The 17835-nt window shown below is 34.9% G+C and overlaps 2 protein-coding genes across 2 annotated transcripts; both read left to right on the top strand.

The window, feature by feature from the left end:
• The first annotated feature begins 1363 nt into the window (after positions 1-1363).
• Positions 1364-5211, top strand: LOC130970364 (G-type lectin S-receptor-like serine/threonine-protein kinase RKS1). The gene is made up of 7 exons (XM_057896437.1): positions 1364-2779; positions 2870-3004; positions 3182-3351; positions 3468-3678; positions 4051-4288; positions 4376-4529; positions 4612-5211. The coding sequence occupies exons 1-7, from the start codon at positions 1432-1434 to the stop codon at positions 4915-4917; spliced, it is 2562 nt and encodes an 853-aa protein (XP_057752420.1). The 5' UTR covers positions 1364-1431; the 3' UTR covers positions 4918-5211.
• A 776-nt stretch (positions 5212-5987) lies between these two features.
• Positions 5988-9916, top strand: LOC130970365 (G-type lectin S-receptor-like serine/threonine-protein kinase RKS1). Its single transcript, XM_057896438.1, has 7 exons — positions 5988-7394; positions 7480-7608; positions 8120-8289; positions 8407-8617; positions 8952-9189; positions 9269-9416; positions 9505-9916. Exons 1-7 carry the CDS (start codon positions 6101-6103, stop codon positions 9805-9807), a joined length of 2493 nt encoding a protein of 830 aa, XP_057752421.1. The 5' UTR covers positions 5988-6100; the 3' UTR covers positions 9808-9916.
• The last annotated feature ends 7919 nt before the right edge of the window (positions 9917-17835 follow it).

Genomic DNA, 17835 nt, shown 5'->3' with positions numbered 1-17835 from the left:
GGTACATCTGATGATATACCCGAGCCAGTTGCATTACAAATTGGCAGCGTAGACTTGCTCTTGAAAGAACTTAGATAACTTATCTACGTACTTCAAATAATAAGAAAATATATATACCAAACAGAAAACCGAAAAGCCAATCATTGGGAGGAACTTGACAATATCTGAATTGTCAAAGTGCTAATGTGACATGCAGCATATCTTGGCCTTCAAAACTTGGAAGAAGCCCAACTTGCAAAACAAATTGAGGAGTACCAGTAGCTATTCCTCTTCATGGACCACAATCACATTCTTTTAATGTGTGTTGTGTTAGACTTAGTCTGGAACCTGAAAACTGCATTGACTGCCAGAGTGCAAGTCTTTGGTTTTTTCTTAGTTTCAATTTTGACAAGGAAGTGTGCTTTCCTGATCTGAAAACAAAAAGTTTACAGTGTGTAGTTGTAAAATGCTGTGGAAAAAAGTTGACATACAGAATCTAACTCTAATAGAGACTAGTGGTGAAAGTACAAGATACCAGAGAAGAGAAAACAACCTCAGCTACCAACAAAGGAAAGATAGTGCAGAATCAATCTTCTAGTCTTGGTTTTCCCAGCATGACTTAAATCAGTGAGTCATTATTGCACTGACAAAATATCAAATTGAATTATGAACGTGGCAGTTGCATACCAACCTATAAGATGCATCAACAACGAGACTCCCTTATACTGCCCCGTAGTGAGGAAGTGAGGCAGCTTTGAGAACAGAAGAACAAAAGACAATTTTGGAGATTAACTCTTGAAAAATGTCCTTTGACTCTATGAGTAACCGGGAACCTTCCACACAAGCCCTATTAAGAGAACTATTGGAAAAAAGAACGTACATTTAAGAGGTTTAGTCATGATCAACATGAAAAACAATCACATCTGACATCACCATGCTCAATAGTCTTTACAGGATAGTCATTAATATAATAAAGCCTACTTTTAAACAGTGATAATTAAGCTAGGAATCTTTCAAAAAAATCTTGAATCATATGTGCCTTTATCCTACCAGAAATATTTCCATATTTCGCAAGACTTGTAAACGCCTAATAAAGACTTATTATGAGCAAATGACATTTATCTAGTCTTGATTACGTGCGGATCTCTCTGGACTAAAAGTCATTATGCTTTCAGATATTTACCCACCTTTGGTGCAAAAATTTATGCTAATTAATCATTATATAGTTCATAGTCTTCAATTTAATTATATAAATTTGTTGTCTTTTTCTAATAATCATTGAGAGATACTATTGATAAGATGTGTTAGCTAATAGCCATCCAAATAGAAAGCATGTGTCCTAACTCCTAAGTCAAGCAAGCTACAACTGTTTCACTTCAGTGTGAATACACTTTATCTCTTATGTCTATTTCCCTTTCCCTTGATGAACAAAGAGAATGAAGCAGAAACTCCATGTACTCTGCAGAAAATCCTCTCTGCCTTATCATGGGTCAAAATCAAAAACCAAAGTTACATTGCCATTATTGGCTGCTAAGTTCTTTGACAGTAGTCCTTCTTAACATCTCATTTGGCTCTTGCTTTGACACCATATCCACTGACAAAGCCCTCAGAGATGGTGAGATTCTTGTTTCTAGGGATAAGACTTTTGCTATGGGATTCTTCAGCCCAGGCAGGTCCACTTCCCGTTACATCGGAATCTGGTACAACAATCTGCCACAACAAACTGTTATTTGGGTTGCAAACAGAAACACTCCCATCAATGACACATCTGGGGTTCTCTCAATCAACCAACATGGAAATCTAGCACTCCACCATAATCATAGCATTCTTCCAATTTGGTCTACCAATGTTTCAGTCACACCTTCAGACACAAACAAAGTTATAGCTCAACTCACAGACATAGCCAACCTTGTTCTGATCCTTAACGACACCAAAACTGTCATCTGGCAAAGCTTTGATCAACCAACAGATACTTTGATTCCCCACCTGAGATTAGGATTTGACAGAGGAAAAGGCCAGAGCTGGGTCATCCAATCTTGGAAAACAGATGATGATCCTTCACCTGGTGACTTCACATTGAAGTTCAGCACCAATGGTATGCCACAGTTGTTTTTATACCACAAGAATCTTCCATGGTGGCGAGGAGGACCGTGGAATGGTGAGTTTTTCATGGGTATACCCAACATGAAACGAGATAACAACATTTTCAATGTTTCTTGTGAGGAAGATGAGAACCATGCAGCACTCTCATATAACACCTATGACAAATCCGTTCCCAGTTGGGTGGTGGTTCAGCAATCTGGTTTCTTTCAAGTGTTCACTTGGGATAACCAGAAGAATCAGTGGAACCGGTATTGGTCAGAGCCTACTGGTCAATGTGATAACTATGGAACATGTGGACCTAACAGTAACTGTGACCCTTTGAACTATGAGGATTTTCAGTGCACTTGTCTGCCCGGGTTTGAACCGAAATTCCCGCGTAACTGGTATGAGAACAGAGATGGTTCAGGAGGGTGTGCGAGGAAGAAAGGTGCCTCTGTTTGTGGGAGTGGAGAAGGGTTTGTGAATATTGAAGGATTGAAGGTTCCTGATACATCTGTGGCTATAGTTAAGGAGGGTTTGAGTTTGGAGGAGTGTGAGAAGGAATGCTTGAGAAACTGTTCTTGCAGTGCTTATGCAGTTGCTAATGTGGCCAGTGGTGGAAGTGGATGCTTTGCATGGCATGGTGATTTGATGGACATAGAGAAGCTTAGTGATCAAGGCCAAGAAATATTTGTACGTGTTGATGCTGTTGAATTAGGTACTCTCTTCTACACAATTTTTCTCTTTTTTTTTTTCATCTGAAATGAAAGCGGTTCTGCTTCATTATGTTCTTGTTTTTTACTCTCAGCTAATTATTACAAGAAAACAAAAGAAGCATTTGGTAAGAAAAAGATTGTAGGGGTTCTGGTAGCTTCTTTGTTTGCAGTTCTCCTTATTCTGGCCTGTGTATATCACTTGCGGTTGCAGAAGAAAAAGAAAGAAGGTATGTGATTCAAGATTACTTTCATGGATGATGCTATTGATTTTACACGGGACTTCCATATGAAATGCAATGATGTTAGAAAGAATTGGTTAAGTATTAGAATTCATGAGATGCTTTCGTAACCTATATAGGTATAGTAGTTTCATAGGGAATGTGATCACCTTGAATTTATTTCAGATAAAATGTTGCGGCAATTGAATCAAGATTCTCCTAGAGAAAACAGTGATATTCAAAGTAAAGGAGATCCAAATCTCCCCTTCTTCAGCATGAAAATAATCATGGCAGCCACAGAAAATTTTGCTCCTCAGAATAAACTTGGACAAGGTGGATTTGGCTCTGTCTATAAGGTAAACTAAAACTCTTTTTATGTCTCTTTTTACTTTCATTTTCTTCTTTCAAGACACTTAAGAAAACTAATGGGAAAATAGAGTAACAGTGTCTTAAGAGTTGTTAAATATTTCAGGGTCAGCTATACAATGGACAAGAGATAGCAGTGAAAAGATTGTCCAGAGATTCTGGACAAGGAATAGAAGAATTTAAAAATGAAGTTACACTATTAGTTAAACTTCAACATAGAAATCTTGTGAGATTGCATGGTTGTTGCCTTGAAAAGGAAGAAAGAATGCTTGTCTATGAATACCTTCCAAACAGAAGTTTGGACTTCTTTATATTCGGTAAGTCTTCTGTTCACTCATATAAGCTTTTATTTAGATTAGCAGCTATAATGGTTACTAAAGTAAAGAGGGAAAATTCTCTCCATTGAATTACCTTCTTCCATTCCACTTTTAGAAGCAGACACCAAATCTGGGCTGTGGCTACTCCATTTTACAAAGAAGCTTGTCACAATTCTAAGGGGAAAAAAATCCTGTTAGTTCAATTTTTCAATCAGAATACTAATATATACAGCAAACATATTTTTTTTAAAAAAAGGGTATATTCCTTTTCCATTGTAGGTTTTTATACTTTCTTTGAATTTAAGTTAGAGCCCTATATGTGCTTAATATTTCATACAGTGGTCATTCTTGGAAATCATGGTCATATTTCAGATAAACTCCAAAGGTCATTGTTAGATTGGGATCGGCGTTTTGAAATTATTTATGGGATTGCTCGAGGTGTATTATATCTTCATCAAGATTCAAGATTAAAAATAATTCACAGAGATCTCAAAGCTAGCAATGTTCTCCTTGATGCCACAATGAATCCGAAAATTTCAGACTTTGGCATGGCTAGAATATTTGGCGAAGATCAAATCCAAGCCAGAACGAGAAGAGTAGTAGGAACATAGTAAGTATTAGGAACATAGAATAACCAAGACTCACGAAATTAATTAGTTAATATTATTTATAATCTAATCGTTTTATGCTTTTGTAGTGGTTATATGTCACCCGAATACGCAATGGAAGGACGATATTCAACAAAATCTGATGTCTTTAGTTTTGGAGTCTTACTTCTAGAGATTATTGCCGGCAAGAGGAACACAGATAGCAGCGACAAAGAAAGAGCCTCCCCAAATTTAATTGGATATGTAAGTAAAGAAGAGAGATAAGGAAAATAATATAAGCAATGGTGAAGTTGACTCATACAAAGATTTTGTTATGAATTTCTAGGTATGGAAATTGTGGACAGAAGGAAAGGCTTTGGATATGGTAGACACAACACTAGACCAATCTTATCCTCCTGAGATAGCTTTGAAGTGCATTCAAATTGGACTATTGTGTGTGCAAGAAAATGTGAACAAGAGACCTTCCATGTTGGAGGTTGTTTTCATGTTAGGGAATGAAGCACCTATTTGTCCACCTCAAAAGCCAGCATTTTTATTCAATGGCAACCAAGATGACTTGCAAGAGTCATCAACATCTGGAGGAGTATCTTCAATTAATGAAGTAACAGCAACTACCATCTCTGCTAGATAAAATCAAGTTATATGCAATGGTTACACAACTTTATAGGATGCATGAAAAGTTGTTTATAGTCCTTCAGAAACTCATACTGTTAAATACTTAAATATGAGAGTAATAGGTTGGCCACTTCATGAGCCAGAAATTCTTTGGATGAGTTTTTTTGGCTTAATTAGTCTGAAAATTTTCAAGTCCAAGTTTTCCCGTTGTTCAAATCTTGACTAGGGAGTTTGTTTTCTTTACTATTTTAGTAATTGACTCACATTTTGAGTTATGTATCAGTATCAGAGAACTCATTATACATGTCTATTCTTAACCGAAAAGCAATTCTCACAAAACAACTGCATATCAATTTAATGGCAAATTAAAATTTTAGTTATAGGCTTGATACTCATGAACAATTTTTGGCTTCATTTATGCAAGAATCCAACTCCATTTTTAATAATAAATCTAATTAGTATTAATGGTAGTTAAGGGATGTAGGCTTGAATAACCATCCCCCCTGCCCCCAAAAGAAGTTTCAAATAAAAAGCTAACTTCCAATAACTAACTCCATGACAGAACAAAACTAATCATGCTCAATTTCTCAATGTGAAAACAATGATGGATTATCCCCGCCACTTGCTGTAAAGATTATCCTTTGCGTAATGCTTAAACACGGTGATAACTGATAAGATTGAAAAATTTGGAATCTTTTGAAAGTTGTATCATTTGTTTTCAATGGGCCTTGAACCTACTAAGAGTATTAAGCTTAGTAATATGTTCATAAGCTGTTATATTACCTAAAAGTGCAAATACGTGGTAGTGTGGGTCTCTTAGGACCACAAAGTCAATTTTAATCTTAGAAATTCGTACACCGTCAAGCCCGGTGCAATGTACCAAATGGACAGCAGCCTCTGACCTATAAGTCATGCTAACAATAATTTGTATACGTCCTAGTCTCATAGACTTCAACGTTCATTAGAAGATAGTTCTTCATTATCTTTTCCCGATCATTATTCTATAGAAAATTTATTGATAAGGTGTGCTAATAATCACAAGGAAGGGTGACATACTGACACGAGACATTTAACATGTCCCAAGTATAGCACTTTAATTCATTATGTCATATTTAAATACATTCACATGTGTGTAAGACTATGAATAAACTTGTCTCAAACCTTCATTTTCTCTTCAAAAGATCCTTTCTTTCTTGTGAATGGCCCAAAACCATTATTCTCTGCTTAGTTCTTTGAGTGTAGTCCTTCTCAGCATCTCACTTACCTCATGTTCTGATACAATTACCATTGACAAAGCCCTCAGAGATGGTGAGATTCTTGTTTCTAAGAGCAAAACCTTTGCCATGGGATTCTTTAGTCCAGGCAAATCCAGTTCCCGTTACATCGGAATCTGGTACAACAACTTGCCAGAACAAACTGTGATTTGGGTTGCAAACAGAAACACTCCCATCAACGACACATCAGGGGTTCTCTCAATCAACCAGCATGGAAATCTAGCACTCTATAACAACTATACCACTCTTCCAATTTGGTCTTCAAATGTTTCACTCACACACTCCAACAACAACGTTGTAGCTCAACTCTTGGACACAGCAAACTTTGTTCTGTTCCAAAACAACACCGGAACCATCCTATGGCAAAGCTTTGATCACCCTACTGACACCTTCATTCAGCACTTGAAAGTTGGTTTTGACAGAAGAAGTAACAAGAGCTGGTTCCTCCAATCATGGAAGACAGATGATGACCCTGCTCCTGGTGCATACACGTTGGGATTCAACCCCAATGGGAAGCCACAGCTGTTCTTATACAACAAGAACCTTCCATGGTGGCGAGGAGGATCATGGAACGGTGAATTGCTCATGGGTATACCAAACATGAAACGAGACATGCTCAAATTCAATATTTCTTATGAGGAAGATGAAAACCATTCAGCACTCTCATACACCATGTTTGATGAGTCCATTGTGAGCAGAATAGTGGTTCAGCAATCAGGTTTCTTTCAAGTGTTCACCTGGGATTTCCAGAAGAGTCAGTGGAACCGGTACTGGTCAGAGCCAACAGGTCTATGTGATAACTATGGAACATGTGGATCTAACAGTAACTGTGACCCTTTGGACTATGATGAGGCCTTTCAGTGTAGTTGTTTACCTGGGTTTGAACCCAAGTTCCCGCGAAACTGGTATGAGAATAGAGATGGATCAGGAGGGTGTGTGAGGAAGAAAGGGGTGTCTGTTTGTGAGAATGGGGCAGGGTTTGAGAAGATTGAAAGCTTGAAGATTCCTGATACATCTATGGTAATAGTTAAAAAGGGTTTGAGTTTGAATGAGTGTGAGAAAGAGTGTTTGAGAAACTGCACTTGCAATGCATATTCAGTTGCTGATATTAGGAATGGTGGGAGTGGGTGCATGACATGGCATGGGGACTTGATGGACATTCAGAAGCTCAGTGATCAAGGCCAAGATCTTTTTGTCCGTGTCGACTCTGTTGAGCTAGGTATGACTCATTTTTTTCTGTTAACTTATTATTGGAGTTTAGAAGGTTCTGTTTCATTATGTTTGGTATTGTTTCTTATTCTCAGCCAAGTACTATAAAAGACCAACATTGTTTGGTAAAAACAAGTTGGTAGCGGCTCTGGTAGCTTTCGTGCTTCTGGTTCTCCTTCTAGTGTCCAGTGTGTATTACTTGTGGAAGAAGAGTAAAAACAAAGGTACGTGATTTACTTTCATGGATACTAACAAGGTGCTTCATATTGAATAAAAATAATATCATTAGAAAGAATAGTTGAAAACTGGGTTTATACTTTATACCTTTTGGAACTAAAGGAAGTTCACCAAGACCAGAGTAGCTTTTTGAAAGAACTAGTTTCCCTAATTCTAAGTATCCCCTGTTGTGATATTTCATCATTATCAGCAGCATTTGTCTTAATGTTAGGAAAAGTTTGATTTTGGATCTCTTCTTATGCTGCAAAGAAAAAACATGTAGTACTTTAAAGTAATATTTATCACCCTCTAAAGACAACAAAGGTTGGAACTTGGTTTTCCTTTAGTTCATATAGAAAGAATCATATGTAGTAACTCGGGGGGGGGGGGGGGGGGGGGGGGATAATTCTGCAATGGTACTACAGTTTCTTAAGGATTCTGGTAATATTATTTTAGAGGAAAAGAAAATTCTGTTCAATTTGAGCCTTATGTGAAATCTTACGAAATTTGAAATTCCAGAGAAAATGATGTGGGATTTAAATCATGGTTCTCCAAGAGAAGAAAACGATGTTCAAAGCAAAAGACATCCAAACCTTCCCTTATTCAGTTTTAAAATGATAATGGCAGCCACAGAAAAATTTTCTCCAGATAATAAGCTAGGCCAAGGTGGATTTGGCTCTGTCTATAAGGTAAATGGAAACTCTTAATAATTAATGCATGAGAATTCTTATACCACTTGGCTCTATCTTCTTTTAGACATTGCAGAAAGCTAATGCAAAAATTGTCTAAATTTGCAAATATTTTAGGGTCATCTATTTGATGGACAGGAGATAGCAGTAAAAAGACTCTCCAAAGATTCAGGTCAAGGAATAGAAGAGTTCATAAATGAAGTTACACTGCTAGTTAAACTCCAACACAGAAATCTTGTGAGGTTGCTCGGTTGTTGCCTTGAGAAGGAAGAAAGAATGCTAGTTTACGAATACCTTCCAAACAAAAGCCTAGACTTCCTCATATTTGGTATGCAACTATGCATTTTTCTACTAACTCATTAACTTTCCTGCCTCTGTAAGCTTGCACATAAATTTTGGGACAAGGAATAGACTGTGCACAAAAATAGCTCTCATGGCTTTAATAAATGACCTGATTAAAATCCATTGGAATCACCATCTACTGTTCTCCATTTTCACTTCAATGTCTTCTAATTTAGCAAGAAATGCTACATATCTGCTACACTTTTGCTGACTAGATAAACTCCTCTCATTTTGGCATTTATTGATAAAATAAAATGTGAATTGTAACTAATATTAACCATGGCATTCCAATTTTTGAAAATACCAATGGTTCATTGTAGATGAAGTTCGAAGATCATCGTTAGATTGGGGTCAACGCTTTAAAATTATTTCGGGAATTGCTCGAGGTGTATTGTATCTTCATCAAGATTCAAGATTGAAAATAATTCACAGAGATCTAAAAGCCAGCAATGTTCTTCTTGATGCTGTAATGAATCCCAAAATCTCAGACTTTGGAATGGCTAGAATATTTGGAGAAGAACAAATTCATGCAAGTACAAAAAAAGTAGTTGGAACCTAGTAAGTATCAATGCATATACCAAGAACAGAAAAACTAATTGCATTTTAATAGTAATCTAATCATTCTAAACAATTACAGTGGTTATATGTCACCTGAATATGCAATGGAAGGACGATACTCTACAAAATCAGATGTCTTCAGTTTCGGAGTCTTGTTATTGGAGATTATTGCTGGAAAAAGAAATACAAATTGTGAGAAAGGAAGAGCAGCCTCCTTAATTGGATATGTAAGTAAACAAGAAGTATTCTTAAAAATGGCAAACAATTGAATCAATTAGATGCATTACTGAGACAGATTTTGTTATGAATTTGTAGGTGTGGAAACTTTGGACTGAAGGAAGGGCCTTGGATGTTGTAGATTCAACACTAGGCCAATCTTATCCTCCAGAAATAGCACTGAGGTGCATTCAAATTGGACTATTGTGTGTGCAAGAAAGCGTCAACAATAGACCTTCCATGTTAGAAGTTGTTTTCATGCTACGCAATGAAGCACCTATTTGTTCACCTCAGAAGCCAGCATTTTTATTCAATGGCAACCTGGACATGAAAGGTTCATCAACATCTGGAGGAGGATCTTCAGTAAATGAAGTGACAGTAACTACCATCTCTGCTAGATAAAATCCACCTCCAATATTGTAAAGAGTTCAACATGGTTAGTAGGTTCTATTAGTTTAAGTTGCTTGAGAAACTCTGTTTCTTCATTACATAATGAGTATATTTGCATGAAGATTGGCCTAGTGCAGGTTCACTTCTTCTTGAGATAACTTGATTATCTTTTTCGCTTACAATACTCTATAACAAGACAAACAGAAAATTGAAACAAAGGAATATAAAGAAATCCAAGCTTTTGTTAGGAAGGTATTCACATACTAACATTCTTTCTTCTTTTTCAAAACAACATCCGACTAATCTCACAAGATTTCTATGCTGGAGTTTAATTAATAGTGTAATTTCATTTTTGAATTCTTCAGTTCCTTGACCTGAATTGCTTGACAATCTTTTCACTGCTATTTCTTGTCCCTCAAGATAACCCTGAAAACATTTATAAATACTTTTAAACTGTTGGAGATAAGTGTGTATGTCTAACAAAATACTATCATGAATTATTATTATTATTATTATTCCTTTTTATAAGAATAAACTTTTATAATTTATGATAGTGTCCTTAATTAAAAATTAGAAACGAATAATTACGATAGGGATCGTAATAATGAGATATACGTTTTTTGAGTACTTTTAATTTAAATTGTTCTTAATCGTAGAATCACTAAAAATGGGACATTAGTGATTCGGATAGATTAATATATATATAATAGTCTTCATTGGATGAAGATTAATAAGATCTCATTTGTTGAATTATATATATAAATGGTATATATAGAGATATAACTATTGAACTGACTCACTCTAAGAATTTCTAATGGTTATAATTACCGTATATTTGTCAATTGGATATTCTTATGATGAACATAATATTAGAATTTTCCTTTGACCTGCGACTATCATAGTAATTAACAATGTATTTGTTATACTTTGATTCTGGACACCTAACACTCTACGGTGTTAGTTGAATGGACATTGGGTATGATTTAAATACTTGTAGAATTAATGATTAGTCAAAATGGAATCCATCAACTATGGTAATGAGTTTGAGCTCTACGATTGTAATGAATGAAATAAACAATGCCTTGGCCAAGGGGTTTGAATGAATTAAGAAATGAGTTTCTTAAGTCATTCATAATTCATTATAATAATGGTAACAAGTTAGAGTTTGACAATCAAACCGTACTCTAAAAGTTAGCCAAGAGCTGAAAAGATGGAAGGAGTTGTATTTTTGTTCATCTTGGGTTCTTAGTAAAAAATATTATTACTTCATACTATCGGGTCGTCAAAGAGCGTTGCTAGACGCCAACCTTGATTAGTAAATTTAGTATGACTAATATACTACCCGCTTAGTATTGAACCTATGGGGTCACACACTAACGAGTGTTCTAATCCTTGGTAAATAATTATTTAATTATTATTTTGATTAGATCAAATAAATAATTATATTAATTCAAATGGAGTATTATTATATTCTTTGCTAGCACCATGAATATAATAATATTATAATTGAGAATATTAAATAATTAATTATTTATTCTATGATGAGTTTTAAATATGGATAAGATCCTAACTGATTTTGTCTCAAATTAAGTTGTAATTTGATTCACAAATCAGTCACCAATCTCATACTATATATGTGTATATGATAAAAGAAAGAAAATATAAGTTTTCTCTTTTTACCTCCACATACACAAATATTCCAAATTCTTAGTGAAGAATTGCTGGTGCAAGGAGTTGCAAGAAACTTCTCAGTTAAATCCATTGGTCAAAGAGTTGACAACAAGGATTAGTCTCGGTGTGGATACACATAGTACCTTCGTACCATCGAAGGAGAAAGCTTTATTCACTAGGGTACTCAGGTATTGGCATCTAACCCATCTTATTTCAATAAAATTTTAAGCACAAAATAGATCAATAGGATTACTTTATTACTTCCGCTGCGTGTTATGAACACTCGTAATCCTTCAGTGGTATCAGAGCAATGGCACTTTTGTGTTTAAAGTTTTATTGCAAAAATTTTCATAATTAATAGGATTAATTTAAGTTTTATTATTATAGTGAATGTGATTCCTAATAATGGTATGAGATGCCATTGTCAAAATTATAAATTTATGTGGGATAAAATTATATGTATGTTAAGGAACATACTGTTGTTATTGTTTTATTTATTTATGAAATAAAACTAAAAGGAAAAAAGGGATAAATAAATTTTATACTTTGTTTACGAGGAGTTACCTGACAACCAGGAGATTCGTACTCAAGGATAAAATTTATATATGTATTTGATACATGGAATGAATTAATTTTTACTTGAACCTAGACAACCTAGGGGTATAAAATATAATTTAATTAAATAATAACCTGACAACCAGGTAATTATTTGGGATTAAAATTGTATGTGATACATTTAATCATCTATTTAAAATTGTATGAGTAATGACTTGACAACCAAGATACTCATTCATGATTTTAAATATATATTTTTTTAAGAAATAAAAGATTTCTTAATTTTCTATAATAATAATTATTGTAGAAAGTGTTATTTGTATGTGTGAATACGTACTTATATTTGTTTTCTTCCTTTTAGATTCATGAATAATATGTCTGCTCTATCACTGCGTGGCATACTTGAAAATAACAAATTGGCTGGAGCCAATTATGATGATTGGTATCGCAATTTGAGAATTGTTCTCATGCATGAAAGGCTAATTGATATAATCGATAAGCCTGCTATTACGGCCCCAGTTCCTAAAGAGGATGGAAGTATTGATAATGAGGCAACCAAGACTTATGAGAAGTACTTGGAAAATTGTCTTACTGCCAAATGCATCATTTTGGCATCCATGGGTTCTGATCTTCAGAGGCAACATCAGGATATGGATCCACCGACTATTGTTGAACATCTTAAGAAGATGTATGGTGCACAAAGTAAGACAGCCCGATATCAATTGTCCAAAACTTTGTTTAGATCCACACTTGATGTGGACTCTCCTGTTGGACCCCATGTTTTTAAGATGATTGATCTTATTGAACAACTTGAGAAGTTGGGATGCAAATTGGGCAAAGAACTTTCACAAGATTTGATCTTGCAATCTCTTCCAGAAACTTTTTCACAATTCATTGTTAGCTTTAATATGATCAAAGTAAGCTGTGATCTTCATGAAATGCTCAACATGCTAATTGATTATGAGAATCAAATTGCATCTGAGAAAAAGAAAGGAGTTGCTATGGTAGTTGGCAGCTCTTCTAAGAAGAAAGGAAAGTGGAAAGCAAAAGGAAATGGAAAGAATAATTTTAAAAGAGAACCCATGGCACCTAAGGGTGGTGTGACCAAACCCAAGGGCAAGCAAAAAAAGGCTGACAAAAATGATGCTGAATGCTTTTATTGTAAAGACAAAGGTCATTGAAAAAGAAACTGCAAGGAGTACCTTGCTTCTTTGAAAACCAAAGAGGAAGGTAAGACATACTTGAAAACAGTTTTCATGATTTCTTTGGCTACTATTAATTCTTCCATATGGGTATTAGATACCGGAAGTGCTCATAATATTTGCAATTCGTTGCAGGGACTACGAGTAAGTAGATGGCTGAAGAAGGGAGAAACTTACCTTCAAGTCGGGAACAGAGCAAATGTTGCTGCTGTAGCTATAGGATCTATTTCTTTAGCAATGCCTACGGGCAAGACATTAGTATTGGAGAATTGTCATTATGTTCCTAATTTTGTTGCAAATGTTATTTCTGTTTCTATGTTGGACAAACATGGTTTTTATTTTAATATTAAAAATGGCATTTGTTCTACTTATTATGGTGATGACTTATACGTAAATGGCTATCTCCAATATGGCATTTATATTCTTCCCGATTTAAATGGTAATTCTGTCATGCATGTTTCTACTCTTAAAAGAGAGAGGAATAATCAAGTAAATGAATCATATCTTTGGCATTGTAGACTTGGTCATATAGGAGAAAAAAGGATTTCTAAGTTACATAAAGAAGGTTACCTTAACAAATATGATTATGAATCATATGTAACTTGTGAATCCTGTCTCAAAGAAAAAATGACCAAAACTCCATTTATGGGACATGGAGAAAGGGCTACAAAATTATTGGGACTAATACATACAGATGTTTGTGGACCAATGAAAATTCAAGCCAAAGGAGGATATTATTATTTTATCACTTTCACTGATGATATGTCTAGATATGGCTTTGTGTATCTTATGAAACACAAATCTGAGTCATTTGAAATGTTCAAAATTTTTCGCAGTGAAGTTGAAAATCAAACAGGTAAAAGCATTAAGGTGCTTAGATCTGATAGAGGAGGAGAATATCTAAATGATCATTTTCTTGAGTACTTAAAGAAAAAATGGGATTCTTTCTCAATGGACACCTCCTGGTACCCCACAACACAATGGTGTTTCAGAGAGGAGGAATCAAACTTTATTAGATATGGTTCGATCCATGATGGGTTTTACTGATCTTCCATTGAATTTATGGGGCTATGCTTTAGAAACAGCAGCATATTTGCTAAATAAAGTACCCACTAAAGCAGTTTCTTCAACACCGTATGAGATATGGAAAGGACGAAAACCAAATCTCAAACACATTAGAGTTTGGGGATGTCCAGCATATGTTAAGAAATTGCAAAGTAATAAACTTGATGCTAGGTCCGATAAATGTAGATTCATTGGTTACCCTAAAGAAACAATGGGTTATTATTTCTATCACCCTTCTGACCACAAAGTGTTTGTGGCAAGAGGTGGAACCTTTTTAGAAAAGGAATTTCTTTCTGAAGGAAGACAAGGTGAAGAAATAGAACTTGATGAAGTTCAAGAAACCAATGAAATAGTACAAGCTCAAAAATATGAAATTCAAGTTGAGCAACCAATTTTGGATGTACTTAAACTAACACCAAATTTATCATCTTCAAGAGTTGAGGATAACGAACCAATAGTAGTTCAAAGAGAGATTAATGAACCAATCCTTGAACTACCTTTGGAACCGGTTCAACAACCTCCAAATTTGGTACAAGAACTACCTCTTCGACGGTCCACAAGAGAACATCGTCCACCACTAAGGCTAAACCTAATGGTGCAAGATGATGTGGAAAATGGGATCGATTATGATGATAATGATCCTAAGACTTATGAAGAGGCAATGCAAAGTTCCGAAAGTCTAAAATGGCAGAGTGCCATGGAATCCGAAATAGAGTCTATGAGGATCAACAATGTTTGGACTTTGGTTGAACCCTCAAAAGACATAAAACCTATTGGTTGCAAATGAGTTTACAAGAAAAAGATTGGAGCAGATGGTAAGGTAGAGACCTATAAAGCCCGTCTAGTTGCCAAGGGATACCGTCAAAAGGAGGGAATAGATTATGAAGAAACATTTTCTCCTGTGGCAATGCTTAAATCTATTCGGATTCTACTTGCTATAGCAGCATACTATGATTATGAAATATGACAAATGGATGTGAAAACAGATTTTTTTAATGGAGAACTCAAAGAGGAAGTGTACATGACACAACCTGAAGGTTTCACACTTCCGTCTGATCATAGTAAAGTTTGTAAGCTACAACGCGCCATTTATGGGCTAAAGCAAGCTTCTAGAAGTTGGAACATTTGTTTTAATAAGACAATCGAAAAGTTCGATTTTATCCGGTGTGAAGAGGATCCTTGCATATACAAAAAGTTTAGTGGGAGTACAATCATTTTCTTAGTACTCTATGTTGATGACATATTACTAATAGGAAATGATGTACCAGCATTGCAAAATACCAAAACTTGGCTATCTCAACAATTCTCCATGAAAGATTTGGGAGAAGCAGCCTATATTCTAGGAATAAAAATCTATAGAGATAGATCTAAAAGGTTGCTTGGACTCTCACAGTCTATGTACATTGATACCATTTTGAAAAGGTATAACATGGAAAATTCTAAAAAGGGCTATTTACCAATAGGCACTGGAATTACTCTCAGCAGAAAGGATTGTCCTAAAACTTCTGAAGAGAGAGTACGCATGAGTAGAATACCATATGCTAGTGCAGTGGGAGCTATCATGTATACCATGACATGTACACGTCCTGATGTCGCATATGCGCTAGGAGTAGCCAGTCGATATCAGGCAAATCCCGGTGAGGAACATTGGAAGGTGGTTAAATCCATTCTTAAATATTTAAGAAGAACCAAAGACCAATTCCTCATCTATGGAGATTCTGAACTTATACCAAAAGGATTCACTGATGCAAGTTTTGCCTCAGATAAAGATGATAGCAAATCTACTTCAGGTTATGTTTTCACCTTAAATGGTGGTGCAGTGAGTTGGAAAAGTTCCAAACAAGCTACTGTAGCTGATTCAACGACTGAAGCTGAGTATATAGCAGCAAGTGAGGCTGCTAAAGAAGCTGTGTGGATGAAGAAGTTCATAAACGAGCTTGGTGTGGTACCTTCAATTAAAGAACCACTTCCGTTACTGTGTGACAATAATGGAGCAATTGCACAAGCAAAATAGCCAAGATCACATCAAAAATCTAAGCATATCTTGAGAAGGTATCATTTGATAAGAGAGATCGTTGCACGTGGAGACGTTGAAATTCAAAAGGTTGCAGGGAAGGATAATGCAGCAGACCCATTCACTAAGGCGCTTGGATCAAAAGAGTTTGATAAGCACATGTGGGAATTGGGATTGAAATATATGACTGATTGGCTCTAGTGCAAGTGGGAGATTTTGTTGGAAATACATGTATGCCCTAGATCCAATTTGTCATTGGCTCTAGTGCAAGTGGGAGATTGTTGGAGATAAGTGTGTATGTCCAACAAAATACTATCATGAATTATTATTATTATTATTCCTTTTTATAAGAATAAACTTTTATAATTTATGATAGTGTCCTTAATTAAAAATTAGAAACGAATAATTACGATAGGGATCGTAATAATGAGATATACGTTTTTTGAGTACTTTTAATTTAAATTGTTCTTAATCGTAGAATCACTAAAAATGGGACATTAGTGATTCGGATAGATTAATATATATATATAATAGTCTTCATTGGATGAAGATTAATAAGATCTCATTTGTTGAATTATATATATAAATGGTATATATAGAGATATAACCATTGAACTGACTCACTCTAAGAATTCCTAATGGTTATAATTACCGTATATTTGTCAATAGGATATTCTTATGATGAACATAATATTAGAATTTTCCTTTGACCTGCGACTATCATAGTAATTAACAATGTATTTGTTATACTTTGATTCTGGACACCTAACACCCTACGGTGTTAGTTGAATGGACATTGGGTATGATTTAAATACTTGTAGAATTAATGATTAGTCAAAATGGAATCCATCAACTATGGTAATGAGTTTGAGCTCTACGATTGTAATGAATGAAATAAACAATGCCTTGGCCAAGGGGTTTGAATGAATTAAGAAATGAGTTTCTTAAGTCATTCATAATTCATTATAATAATAGTAACAAGTTAGAGTTTGACAATCAAACCGTACTCTAAAAGTTAGCCAAGAGCTGAAAAGATGGAAGGAGTTATATTTTTATTCATCTTGGGTTCTTAGTAAAAAATATTATTACTTCATACTATCGGGTCGTCAAAGAGCGTTGCTAGACGCCAACCTTGATTAGTAAATTTAGTATGACTAATATACTACCCGCTTAGTATTGAACCTATGGGGTCACACACTAACGAGTGTTCTAATCCTTGGTAAATAATTATTTAATTATTATTTTGATTAGATCAAATAAATAATTATATTAATTCAAATGGAGTATTATTATATTCTTTGCTAGCACCATGAATATAATAATATTATAATTGAGAATATTAAATAATTAATTATTTATTCTATGATGAGTTTTAAATATGGATAAGATCCTAACTGATTTTGTCTCAAATTAAGTTGTAATTTGATTCACAAATCAGTCACCAATCTCATACTATATATGTGTATATGATAAAAGAAAGAAAATATAAGTTTTCTCTTTTTACCTCCACATACACAAATATTCTAAATTCTT

Source organism: Arachis stenosperma, chromosome 3 (genome assembly GCF_014773155.1).
Source record: "Arachis stenosperma cultivar V10309 chromosome 3, arast.V10309.gnm1.PFL2, whole genome shotgun sequence".
Lineage (NCBI taxonomy): Eukaryota > Viridiplantae > Streptophyta > Magnoliopsida > Fabales > Fabaceae > Arachis > Arachis stenosperma.
This window is presented reverse-complemented; position numbering and strand designations above follow the sequence as displayed.